Source organism: Diceros bicornis, chromosome 32 (assembly GCF_020826845.1).
Source record: "Diceros bicornis minor isolate mBicDic1 chromosome 32, mDicBic1.mat.cur, whole genome shotgun sequence".
NCBI classification, from domain to species: Eukaryota; Metazoa; Chordata; class Mammalia; order Perissodactyla; family Rhinocerotidae; genus Diceros; species Diceros bicornis.
Window position 1 is genome coordinate 8579560 of NC_080771.1, and position 13622 is coordinate 8593181.

General features: G+C 49.4%; 1 protein-coding gene across 2 annotated transcripts in view; it reads left to right on the forward strand.

Moving 5' to 3' along the window:
* Positions 1-11862, forward strand: part of SLC6A2 (solute carrier family 6 member 2) — a 44810-nt gene extending 32948 nt beyond the window's left edge. Inside the window, exons 6-14 of one of the 2 annotated variants that reach the window (XM_058528610.1) lie at positions 424-527; positions 1763-1887; positions 2709-2821; positions 4144-4272; positions 4766-4865; positions 5875-5975; positions 6447-6614; positions 8239-8310; positions 8932-8955. In XM_058528610.1, coding sequence (XP_058384593.1) covers positions 424-527; positions 1763-1887; positions 2709-2821; positions 4144-4272; positions 4766-4865; positions 5875-5975; positions 6447-6614; positions 8239-8310; positions 8932-8955 — 936 coding nt within the window. Of the gene's footprint in view, positions 1-423; positions 528-1762; positions 1888-2708; positions 2822-4143; positions 4273-4765; positions 4866-5874; positions 5976-6446; positions 6615-8238; positions 8311-8931; positions 8956-11805 lie in introns of those variants that run through there. The other variant, XM_058528611.1, reaches the window with a different exon arrangement.
* Positions 11863-13622: the final 1760 nt, after the last annotated feature.

Here is a 13622-nt window from a genome sequence, read left to right on the forward strand (position 1 = left end):
CACCACTGTCTGTGGGCTGGTAGAAGCTTCTAGGAATCATTATCCCTTTCTGAAGATGTCATCCCTGTAACTGCTGAGATGGTCGTAACCATTTGCCCTTACTGCATCCACATTCTGGCTTAGAACTGTTAGTTTATTAACTTTCTTTGAAAACCAGGACATCAAATTGAGCCAGTGGGTTCCTCCAAGGTGAGCTCACTCATGGCCACTCAAGGCTGTAAGATGCTGGAGAGACCCAACCTCTCTCCATAGTGATTTTGTACAGGCTTCTGGGGTAGAGGAGTTGTATGGCTACCCATCTCTGGTTCAGACCTCATTTCCTTGGATCACAAGAATCCTGGGGCTTCCCAGCCCCTCTAGGGCAGTGAGGTGGTCCTGTTCTCTAGGAAGCAGAGGTTGATGGCTTTCGTCTGCCCATTTCAGGTGTGGATCGATGCTGCAACTCAGATATTTTTTTCCTTGGGGGCTGGGTTTGGAGTCTTGATTGCATTTGCCAGTTACAACAAATTTGACAACAACTGCTATAGGTAAGATCCTTCTCAGGGCTCTGGAAAGCTCTACATCCTTGGGATGAACCTTGCAGGGATGGGAGAGAGGGCTCTGCTCTGGGACAAGTCAACTTTTCTTCTTGAGTTTCTTCCTCTGTGAAATGAGGCAGAGTGGATCATCCTGGGTGATCTATGAACTCTGACGTGTCCTGTGGGGGTCCTGATGAACACATTTCAATTCAGGATAGATGCAAGGTGAGGGGCTGGGAAAATTGAGGCCACTAGTGTTGGGAGCTCTTGGGGATGGGTAGCTGGAACAGAGAGGCACTGTATGGCTTTCAGAGCAGACAGCACTTCTTGTGTGTCCTGTCTGATGTCCAGGCAGGCAAGAGTGGAATATCCAGGCTGGTCGCATGACGGGTGAGGGCCTGGCAGGGTCAGAGGTAAGACCGCAGGGCAGACTGAGAAGTCTGCACAGGGCAGTAGAGTCAGAAGACCGTGCTCCAGCCCAGTTCAGTAAGCATTTAGTGCTGCCTCCTGGGGACCCAGTGCTGTGTGGTCTTCAGACATGGGCAAAAATTGGACCTGCCTCCATTACTCTCTATTAAAGGCTTAAGACAGAATCACAACCTCTCTGGTACAAGACAGAAGAGGATGAGGGCATAGTGGGTCAGGCTCTAGGAGGGCTAAGAAAATGGAGTGATTAGCCCTCTGATGGGGGATCAGCAAGAACATGGAGGTGAATCTGAGTTGAGCCTTGGGGGATAGTTAGGATTGTGATAGGCAGATGTGGAGGGCAGCATGCATGGTGGGGAACATCATGAACAAAGCCAGGGAGGTGGTATGTTTCTTGGCCAGCAATTTGACTGGTTTGGTTTGTTTGAAGAGTGCATGTTGGGGAGTCATGGAAAATAAGCCTGGAAGGAAGGTTGGGTCATCTTAGCAAAGCTCTTGAATGCCCCAGTGAGAAGTTGAGAGGTACTAGGGAGCCATGGAAAGTTTGTTGAAGAAGGAGGCTGATGACTCGATTCCCCAGCAAGAGTTTGATACCAGACTCTGGTATCAAAGTGTTTTATCCAGAAGCTGTTGATGTATTTCCTTCACCTGCAGGTACTGACCCAATTATGGTAGGGCACTGGGGTCCATGTGGCAGCAGGGAAACTGAAGAGAGGGATGGCATCTGAAGCTATGGATCCCATAGATGGTCCAGTGGTCAATGAGCAAGATTGGAGCGAGTCATCCAACTTGAACTAACAGTGCTTCTTTTCCCCAAGGGACGCCCTGCTCACCAGCACCATCAACTGTGTCACCAGCTTCATCTCTGGATTTGCCATCTTCTCCATCCTCGGTTACATGGCCCATGAACACAAGGTCAACATTGAGGATGTTGCCACTGAAGGTGGGTGGGCAGACCAGCTCACTGAGGAGGAGGGAGCTGAGAAACGCACCTCGTTCTTGGCTGTGCAGCTCTCCCTTGGCTGCGAGACTGAAAGGGGGCTCGATATAGAGTTTTCCAAACTGCCCGTTTGACGGACTTTCTTTGAGGCTGTCATTGGGAATTCCAGGCAGTCCTGGGCCCTGTGTATGTAACAGAACCTTCCTCTGAGTCAGGCTAGGCAGGACAGATTTTGGAGCATCCACTCTGTACCAGCTCCTGTGCTGAGCACTTGACAGACCGTCATGTAGTTTTCACAGTGCTGTAAGGCAAGTGTTAATAGACCCGCTTTAAAGATGAGAAAGCTGAGACTTAGGCTATGTAAGTTGGCCAAGGTCACCCAGCTACTGAGTAGTGGTGCCAGCATTCAAGCCCTGATCAGTCCAACTCCAGATCCTGTGTCCTTCCCCACTTCTTCCCGTATTATTATGGTCACAAAAAAGCTGAGACCTGGGGAGGGGCTGCCTCTAATCGACTCTGAGGACCACAAGCTTTTGAGAGTAAGAAGATCCCACACAGTGTGCAGGAGGTGGGATTGTGGCATGTAGCCTGTAGCTGTCTATGGCCTGGCTATTTGAGGTCAGCCTCCTTGGTGCATAAGTGAACCTCAAGATGGAGCTGGCTTCATCTGTCATCTTCAGACCCTTGGTTTACTCTGTCTGCGCATGACTGACCAAATATATTGGGGCTGGGCTGGAGCTGATGGGGTTTCAAAATGTTCCCCCACCATCTGCAGCTCAGACCAACAGTCCCAGCCATTGATGAGGTCTTGATGTTTCTTACAGGAGCTGGCCTAGTCTTCATCCTGTACCCAGAAGCCATTTCCACCCTGTCAGGATCCACATTCTGGGCTGTCGTGTTCTTCGTCATGCTCCTCTCTCTGGGAATTGACAGCTCAGTGAGTGACCCAGCTTAGAATACTCGCTGCCCCCCATGCACACATACCACTGGGCCTGACTCCCTCTACCCCCCCACCCACACTACTCAACCTAAAGTTCCCACCATTCAAACTCCTGATTAGTAGGTGTTTCCAGAAGCCCCCATTTAAATGCAAACAAGGAAGGGAGTCTTCACTCAAAAAGGCAAGACTTAGGCCAAAGCCAAGAACCAATAGAAATTCCATTGGCCTCAAGAAAATCTACATCTGAAGGGACCTCAGATAAGCCAGCCCAGTACTTATTCAGATGAGGAAATTGGATTCGGAGAGGGCATGGATGGAACGCTTATTCTCTAACCAAACACTCTTCCCATTGTAAGTCATCATCAACAACCAAGAAAACCGCCTAGAGCCTCATTAGTTTTTTAGAAACAATTTTTTTTAACCCATATGTGAGGTTAGATTTACTGACCTCTTTTTATATCTCTGTCCACCTTGAATACATCATGCCTGGAAGTTGCAAGAAGTCTTAGGACAGGGCTGGCAAATAGGTTTCTTCTTATTGCCTTTTCTGTTCAATCGTTAGATCTGCTAGGAGCAGTGTGTTGAGAAGGATTCTGAGGCTGCTCCAGGCTCATAGGAGGGAATAGTTATTTTGATTAACGATGTCTGCGGAGGGTAGAGGAAACATGCATGAGGCAGAGAGTGGTGGCATGCACGCTTCTTGTCTGCCATCCCAGGCCTGGGGGATCTCTTCAGTAAACACATGATTGTTACTCATATGAGGCCACGACTATGGCCTCATAAAGAACACATTTGCCCGTAGCTGTGGGATGTGAGAACCTCTCAGACTCTGAGAGACCGCAGTTTGAGATGACCACTTGCTTGACAATGAGAAAGGCAGCCGAAATCCTTGTCAGAAACTGCTGCCTGAAGTTCCACCACTAGAAGCTCTTCTTTAGTAGTTGTTTCCAGAGGGCCTTTATTTATGTACAAATATACTACATGGGTGTTTGGGCATTTTTACCCCTTTCACTCTCTTATCGGCTCCTCAGTATCCACTCAGGCTGAGTGAGCAGGACAGGAGACAGGTACCTGTTGATCAGGGGGAGACCGGAGTTAACTGTTCACCCTCCCCACATAGTTTCTGAGTTCTGAGTTTGGTTGAGAACACGGCAGAAGTGGAGTGAGGATGGAGAGGAAGGCAGGACTGGCTGATTTCTCGAGGGAGCAGCCAGGATGTGTGAGTCCTGGGCTGCGGGAGGTCCCAGGTAGTCTGGGACCTGAGACTGGGTGCAGGGAGTCCCTCATCCCTGCGTCCCACTCTACCTGGTTCCCTCCAGATGGGAGGCATGGAGGCAGTCATCACGGGCCTGGCTGACGACTTCCAGGTCCTGAAGCGACACAGGAAACTCTTCACACTTGGTGTCACCTTTGGAACCTTCCTTCTGGCCCTGTTTTGCATAACCAAGGTGAGGAGGGCTGGGCTCTGGGTCACCTGGAGGTTGTGGAGCTGCATTTCATCCATTCAGACATTCCCAGCCTCAGAACTGGAATGGGTAGGGCTGGTGTGAGGCCGGGGGAGCTATTGTAGGACCCTACATCCTCAACCTTGTGGCCTCATTTCCTAGGGTAACATTCCATTGTCTTCTCCCACCTCTGAGCCTGAGGATTTCCGGGCAAACCTTTTAACTGCTTATTGGTTTGAGTGGCAGGAAAAGTCCCTTTGAAACCCATTTTACTTTTCACTGGCTGAAAACCCATCCTTAGACCCAGTGATCCCAAAGGCCTTTGTTAGAATGCAGGTGTGTAACAGCAATACAGTAGCACCACAATCCTGTCACCTCCCTTCTCAAACTGGGTTCTGAGTGAGTGGGACAGGGGGCAGGTAAGTTTTGATGGATATAACAGTTTGTAGCCATTTCTAGCTGAGATAGGCTCAGGCTTTCTCTGTCCATGCCCCAGGGTGGAATATACGTGCTGACCCTGCTGGACACGTTCGCAGCGGGGACCTCCATTCTATTTGCTGTGCTCATGGAAGCCATCGGAGTCTCCTGGTTTTATGGTAGGTGCTGGGCCCAGAGCGCATGGAAAAGCCTGGCCCCCAGTGCTCCTGGACCCTTTTCACCTGGAGATGCCAAGGGGCTTTCCATTTCCAGGGCAGCTACTGGCTGATTCTGGAATTGAGCAAGTTGCTTATCGGGAACAGCTCTCCCAGGCCTCAACTTACCTTAGATGAACTGCCTTTAGTGGGAGGCTGCAAAGGCCCCCAAAGGCATCCAGTGTCAGCTTTTAAAGAGGATGTCATGGGAAGCTGCTGCTCCCCAAGCTATGTAATCCATTCTAGAGTAAAGTTGCCAGATTTAGCAAATAGAATACAAGATGCCCAATTAAACTTGAATTTCAGATAAACAATGAGTAATTGTTTTAGTACACGTATGTCCCAAATATTGCATGGGACATACTGAATCTAAAATTTTTTTGTTGTGTATATGAAATTCAGATGTGACTGGGTGTCCTGTATTTTATCTGGCAATCTTAGTCTAGAGCTGAACTGGGAGAACATGTTACAAAGTGTCAAATACGATGTCCAGTAATTGTTCTTTCCCCCCCCATATGTCAGATCAAAGTGTTAGTCCTGTTCTCACTCTTTTCAACTAATCAGAAATAGATTTTAGTGTGAGTCTGAGCTCTCCCACCAGATTAAAGTCAGGGAAATGACTGAATCTTCAGTTGTCATTGGTTTAAGAGAGACTGAGCAAGAGGAATGAGTGGGGCTTGGGAGTGAGGCTGCGTAACATGGGGCAAGTCCTCTCCTTGCCCCAGCCCTGGTCTCCCTCTGAAAACGGAATGGCCGGGGGGCACATAAAAGGTGATGCCATCCCTGAGTGTGTCCTCTCGCTTGATCTGCACCAGCAAAGCGCCCGTGCCCGGGTCTCGTATGAGCCAGAGTGTCACAGTGTTGCCTCACTCCCCTGCTCTCTGCCTGGGTCCAGACCCTCATGGGAGGGCGGCAGGGGGTGGCCCGGGGCTCTGCGGGGCCGCTGTGACAAGCCTGCCTTGTATGCGCACAGGTGTGGACAGGTTCAGCAATGACATCCAGCAGATGATGGGGTTCAAGCCAGGCCTGTACTGGAGACTGTGCTGGAAGTTTGTCAGCCCTGCCTTCCTCTTGGTGTGTAGTGTGTGTCCGGGGAATCCAGGGGTGAGGGGGGCTGTGCCTGGGGTGGGGATGGGGTGGGCATTTTCTTCTTAGGGAAGGAGGTTCTGGATGCAGAGCCCTGCTCATGCCCCTAGGGGCTGTGTATGCCGCCACTCAGCCCAGCTCCAAGGTCACCCTTCCTTTCTTCGTCTTCTCCTTTTCTTGCCTATCTCCTTTGTTACCCTTTGCTTCTTGAATTTTTTTCTCCTTTCTCCACCTCGTTCCTTGTTTTCTCCCTTTCCTGAATCCATCTCGCTCACCGCCTCCTCTGCTCACTGCTCCCCATCCACACTGCTCCTCATTTCTCCCTGATCTTTCTCTGCTTCTCTTCCTCTCTCCCCCTCCTTCCCTCTTTCCTGTCTCCCTGTCTCCTCCCTCTCCTTGTCTCTCTTCTCTCTGTTCCTTTCTATTCCTTCCCTCCACGCCCCCTTCTGTCCCCCATAGTTTGTGGTGGTGGTGAGCATCATCAACTTCAAGCCGCTCACCTACGATGACTACATCTTCCCGCTCTGGGCCAACTGGGTCGGGTGGGGCATCGCCCTCTCCTCCATGGTCCTGGTGCCCGCCTACATCGTCTACAAGTTCATCAGGACACGGGGCTCCCTTTGGGAGGTGAGCTCTGGGCCAGCTGGGGTGCGGGAGAGTGGGGGCGGGGGGGACGGGATGGGAGGGGGCATCCTGAGTCATTCCTGTTGGGGAAAATGACGGAAGACAGAAGGACATGGACATTACAGTAAGACAGACCCACAACACTGGCCACGTTATTTACCCCCCAAGCCTCAGTTTCCACATTTGTAACCTGGGGATAATAATATGGACCTTGAAAGGAAAAAGGGATGCTTAGCACAGTGTCTGGCACACATGAGATGTTCAACACGTGTTACCTGTTATTATGTTACATGTCACATGCAATAAATGCCCCTACTGCTGTTCCTGCTGTTATTTATGGGAGAAGGTGATGCTCAGCTCTTGAGGTCTCTAAGGATGAGTTAGAAAGACTGCCTTCATTGGGGCCACTCCTGTGATCTTTCTAAGTTTTGTCGTGTCCCTAGATGTCCCAACTCTCCCCATCCAAGCTCACGGTGACCTGGTGTCTTGTCTTTTACCTACCTCTTACCTGAGCCTGAACCTGATCAGCCTAAACCAGAGATTTCCAAAATATATTTTCTTTTACCAGCGTGCATTGCGTGAATGTATATACACAGATAAGGATTTGGGAAACAGTGCTCTTTATTCTGAAATTATGTCTTTCCCATTCATTGCTTGTTAAAAAGCCCTTTCTTTTATAAATAGTGATGATATTCTTTTACTCATGCCCTTACTTTGCAAGATAGAGATTTCATTCTTTCATGCCTTTATCTACCCACTTCACAGACATTTACTGAGAATCTATATGGGCCACACAGTCTTCTCAGCGTCAGACGAAACTTCCTGGGGCTCACGTTCTGATGAGGGGAGAGATAGATGAATGAGGACATAAGGGAGGGAGCCACACAAGAACTCAGGGAAGAGGCTCCCAGGCAAGGCTGTGTCTGCCGCTTCCCCCCAGTTCCTTCACAGTGGCTTATTTCCTGTCTGTGGAATCCCAAAGTCTGGTAGCCTCTTCATCATGTAGAGGGTCTGTGTTCTGTGAGGTCATCCTGGACATGGGAACCAGGTGCTGCTTTGAGCATTTTATTGTTCACACTTTGGGAGCGGAGAGGGCTTCCACCATCTGGTGATCAGTCATTGATTCCAATCGTAGTCCCTGAGTGCCTGCCCTGTGTCTACACCCAGGGAGGCTGGCCCTGATCCCCAGGCAGGGCCAGTGCCATCTTCTGCTGTGCTCTCACTGCACTCTGAGCCTGTCCTCTGCAGCACTTTCTCCAATAGTGGTTTTAAAATTGCCTGGGTGTTTATTTGTTCAATTGCAGTCGCTTCCATGAGCTGTAAGCTCATGAGCTCAGAGCAGAGACTGTGTGGGTCTCCCTCAACTCTGGATCCCCAGAGCCTCTCCCAGTGTCTGACCACAGTAATTGGCTCAGTAAACATTCGGTGGATGAATGACTCAAAGTGAATTGAGCAGCTCTCCCCACTCTACCGGGTGGGGAGTGTTTTGTACGAACTTCATACACTGTCCGTGTGGGACTTCAGGGGCAAAAAGCAGGTGACCCTTATCTGGGTGCGTCTGCTGGACCACTGGAAGGGTGTCCCTGAGCCCAGCTGAGGCCTCCTCCCCTTCTCCATCCTCTCACAGAGACTGGCCTATGGCATCGTGCCGGAGAATGAGCATCACCTGGTGGCCCAGAGGGACGTGAGGCAGTTCCAGGTAGGAGTAGCCTGGACCATTCTAGGTGGGGGCTCTGGGGTGAGTCCTCATTGCTCCCTGCTGTGTGCTGGCTTCCCAGGAAAGGACCACACACCACATGCCAGAAAACTCAGAGCAGCTGTGGGCTGTAGCCCATGGGCACATGGTCTTAGGATCAGAGGAGATGGGCCTGTCCTCGCCTTCTACCTGCCTCCATCTGCTTCTCTGCTCCTTGGTCCTGGGATGCCAAATGCCCAAACTTTCTTAAACTCTATTCTCCCTCTATGAGTTGTCACCATAGAGTCACCTAGTTTCTTATCTTGAAGAAAGAGCTGGAGATGCATCAGTAACACGTTGACCTGAGTCCTACCTTTTTCCCCATAAAAACACTGGGGATGGGGGAGGGTCCCGGTGAGCTCCCTGCTTCAGACTTGCTGTGTGACTTTGGGAAGCTCCTTTGCCCTTTCTGGGCCTCAGTAACAATCAGGGAATCAGCCTGCATCTTCTCTGGGTCTTTGAAGGGAGGGGATGTGTTTTCTGCCTCCTCTGTGCTTTTCGCTGCCCTTCTCAGCCGGCCCTTGGTCTTCTTGGTCCTTGCCTGCCCCGGCTGTGATGTAAAAGCCTCACCATCTTCTTCTGCAGTTGCAACACTGGTTGGCCATCTGAACCTGGCCCCAAAGAGGGGCCCCAGGAGGAACCCCGCTGTGCCAACGTCCAGGTTGAAGGCTTCACTACCACTCTGGACGCTCCTAGGATTCCTCTCCTGGAAGATGTCCTTTCCGACCGCTCTTCTTCCTTTCCCAGTAATGAATGATTTAGTAATCTGGTTTTCATTCACCGTCTATTCATCTGGCCTGGGGGCTGTGAGCATGGATTGATAAGCCTCGAGGGAGAAGAGGAGGGAAGGGAACAGGAGAAATGACTTCTATTTAACCTCTTTTGTTTGGGGGACGTCTCACCCAATTTGGGAGCCGCCGAAGGTGAACTTTATGGCTCGTGTGGAATTCCCCACCACGTCTGCTTGTCCTTTGGGCCACAGAAGAAATCCTCAGTCCGCCAAATCAGAGAGAAGATGTCAATTTTGGTCAGACACCATGAAACCGAAACACAGGCAGAAAGCCCAGCTGAGTTTGGGGGCTACATAGATCTTTCCTCTCTCGTCCACCCCAGTCAGCGCTCTGGTGTCTGAATCTTAGTCTGGGAGCTTGGGTTTGTCTCTGAAATGAAGTCTGTGGATAGAAGCTTTGGGGGGTCATGAGCAGATAACTTCATAGTTTTCACTCTAGCTAAGTTGAGTGTGTTCTGGAAACACGCGTTTGTGTTCTGGAACATTCTTCTGGCTTCTGGTGGTCAGATGGTCCAGAGTCATGGGTGTCACGGAGAAGAATGTAGATGAGCCACAGTGAACAGGTTCTACAGAAGTACCAGACAGGCCTGTAGAGACCACATGTGGGTCTCGCTCTCTCAGGAGCCAGAAACACATCTGTGGCTCCTGAGACCTTCCTGGGAGACTTGGGGCAGGAAGCCAGCAAGGCCAGATGTATGTCTCCGTCATGGGAGTCTCTGCTGTCTTCATAGGGCCAGATGGCTGCCCATGGGCAACCTGACAGGGTATCTCATTTACTTATTATTCACGGACACCTGCCAAGCCTTGCCCTGGGAATCTGACCCCGCACGGCCCAAGGGTCCTGAGTGATGGGGAGTTGGCCCTGAAAACGCCCTTTGTCACTCTTCATGGACTAGACGTGGCATCTTGGAGGGCAGGGTGGAACCAAACACATAGCAACCCGGTCACCCAAATTCAGGGGAAAATATCTGAGCTGATGGAACAAGTTGGTGGTTGTAGAGAATTTCCAGGTTGACTTCTGATACCAACTCAGAAGTGGTGCCCTCTGGTGGTAGTGGTTAGTTTCAGCTTATTCAGAGAAATGATGTGTAGTTTGGTAAATTGGTGGCATCTAATTGAGGATTCTGTTTATGGTTTGAGTCTCTTTCACCCTCTTTGGAAATCTAGACTCATGGGTTCTTATTCTGACTGTGGGAGCCCCTGTTGCTGAAGCTTGGGACAATAAAAATAAGAGACCACTCCACTCAACACTGGGAGTGTAAGGAGAAACACATCCAGAAGGTGCTTTGCATAAAACTAGGGTGTCACTGAGCCCAATCGATCAATCGTGCAGTCTGTGGACGACCTGTGATTGGGGGCCAGCTGGGGGCAGGGAGATAGGGTCTCAGACCTGAAGGGGGTCAGAGTCCTGCTGAGCCAGGTCCTAGGGTCATTCTGTAGAGAAAAGAAGGAAAATCAGGAGATTTGTGACCTTTCCATATAAAAAGGCCAGCTTAAAGTCTGGACAGCCCAAGTGTTGTATGGGTACTGGGAACATCCAACAGAATGGAACCTTAATGGTGGGGGGTCTGGGAGACGAGAGCAGAGCGGCCCACCACTGATGGAATCTGTCCCCATAAGTGACTTTGAATCCTCCCATGAAGGGTCATTCCTCCCTAGGTGTTAGGACATTTTCTATAAAGCACTTTCATCCATGTCTCCCCCTATCCACCCAGCGAGGACTGCAGGGCTGGCTTCTGTCTCTGTATTTCTCAGTGAGAAAACCAAGACCCAGCGTTTCAGTTGCTTTTGCTCAAGCTTTCTCGGCTTCTAAGGGATCCAGTCGGACCCTCAGGTTAGATCCCTAGACTCTCAGCCCAGAGCACTTTGAAATTCCCTGCACAATATGGTTCACCCCACCCAAGGCTGTCATTCAAATAAACCAAAATCCAGTCAAATGCCAAGGAGTATTTCTTAGAGAAGAACAATGTGTTGGAAGAAAGGAGGAGATGTCGTTTATTCTCCCCTAGCTGCTTGCCAGAGAGGAAATTATTTAGCTGCTTCTTTTGGTGAAAATAATCACTCTGTAGAACAGTGGGATGTGAAACACTGAGTCTACTTGGCTGAAATGAGAACAAACCGCCAGAAAAGCCTGTGTGTATCAGAGAGGGCCCCCCATCAGAGAGAGCCTGCACTTTCTCATTGCCATCTGCACGTGGCCCTTCTGCCTCCAGACTTTTGTCCCAAGGGCGAATCAGAGATGTGGTGCTAGCTGACCCAACACCATCCCGATGCCGTGGTGCTGCCTTTCGGTGGACGTTGGCTCCTGAGCCTGGGGCGGGGGAACTGGCTCCAAGCCCCGGGCCCCTGGTGGGGTGGGGGACCCAGGAAGCCCTTGGAATCTCGTACTGGCTGACCTTCAGGATTCACCTTCCACCCACACTTAATGGAGTATGTGCTGTATCATAAATGATGTTAGATTTCTTTTTTGCGGCCTTTCTTTGATCACAGAGGTCACCCGGGATAAGCGTGCTCCTGTGTACTCTATATGACAATTTTAATATTTTACCAGATTTTTGAAGAATTATTATTCTCCATGCGATGTCAAATATCTGTTTAAGACCATTACGTTAACATTTACTCAATGTCTAGTTATTTATTGTCCACCTGTTAGTTGGTCTTCATTCTAGATGCGAATGAGACAAAGGAGAAGGGAAACTGACAACTCTTGCCAAATATCCTGCTGAATCAAAGTCCCCAAAGCCATCTTCTCAGAGGGGGTTCCTGCCCAGGTGGGAGCCAGTGTCTTCCTGTGTGATCTATTTTGCAGCTGTGGTAACGTGAGACTGAAGCATTCTCACCAAAGAAGTCATTTCTTAGTAAGGAAGCCCGCCAAGTTCATTTCATCTGTTTGTTTATTTCCTTTGAAAGCCATGGAAGGGAAAAGAACAGAGAGGGAGTGTGGTGCGGTAGAAACAGCACAGCATTTGGAGTTTCACAAACCTGGGTTTGCAGCTGACTAGCTGGGTGGCCTGGGGAGAGTGGCTTCACCTCTCTGGGCATCAGAGTTCTTTGTCTGTAAAAGCAAGGGTTGGATCAGATAATCAAATGTCCTGTCCAGTTAAAAAATTCCCTGTCTCCGTGACAATGTTCTTGTGCTAAATTTACAACTAAGGAAGCACATCGCTTACTGTAGGACTTTCCAGAATGACCCAGTGACCAATAACCTATTGAGCAGAGAAATGTCAGATTTCTGACCTCTAGAACTTTGATGTTTCTGGACTTGCAGTGGTTCCTCTAATTCTGGTATTTCTTCAACTGATGCCAGAAATATTTGGCATTAAAAAAATCCAAGATTTTTTTTTGAGGATTTTGATGGTAACGTGTCATGCCCTTGTAAGTCCAGGATGCACAGCTCTGCGGATGTTCAGCGTAGCCATTGCTGCAATAGCAGACGTCATGGAAACACCAGTGAATGTGAAGTTGCTTCTGGGGTACCCGCCCTCATCCCTCTGTTTCTCTACTTCTGTGTAAAGAAGCCCTGTTTCAGTGGTGCCCTCTCTGTGTCATGGACTGTTCCAATGTCATGCAGATTTCTATGTCTGGTGTGGATTTATTTTGAAATCTGTTTTCTTCATGGAAACTTAAGTGTACAGAACAATAAAGGATATTTCTTGTGCCATGTATCTGATAGTGGATTCTTTCTACCATCAAGGCAAAATGCTATCTATTATATAAGGCAAATGGGTTTGTCTATGATCAGCCTCCAGCTAGTGTAGAAGAGCTTCTGGTCATAGAGGCCCACCTTTCACCCAAATACCTCTTTATAACCCGTAGAACAGGAGACTGGGTGGGGGTAGTGTTAAACCTGTTGTCTCAGCTCTGAGACTGACACACATTTTTTTTTTTTTTTTTGGTGAGGAAGATTGGCCCTGAGCTAACATCTGCCAATCCTCCTCTTTTTGCTGAGGAAGACTGGCTCTGGGCTAACATCCGTGCCCATCTTCCTCTACTTTATATGGGATGCCGCCACAGCGTGGCTCGACAAGCAGTGTGTCGGTGCGCGCCTGGGATCCGAACCGGCGAATCCCGGGCCGCTGCAGCGGAGCGTGCGCACTTAACCACTTGTGCCACCGGGCTGGCCCCCAACACACATTTTTATTTAAATAGAAAATGGTTATCAAGTGATAACCAGGTTAGTTGTTTAGTTTTGCTTTTTCATTTCAAGAGCTGAATTTCAAGGGGATTAGAACCTCTAGTTGGGTTGATTTCAATGCAGGATTTATTGCATGTGTGCAGTTTTCTGGGGAGAAAGATACATTAGCACTTAGACCTTAGTGCTAAGTACTGTCATTGTTCGGGGAAGGTACGAACTTAACATTACTATTTTTAATGTAAGTCAGCAAGTAGACTTTGACACCATATAAAGGACGTATTGACAAATAACAATTCAGTCTATGTCTTCAAGTATGCAAATGCAATCAGGGTGGGCCCAAGGGCCGACTTG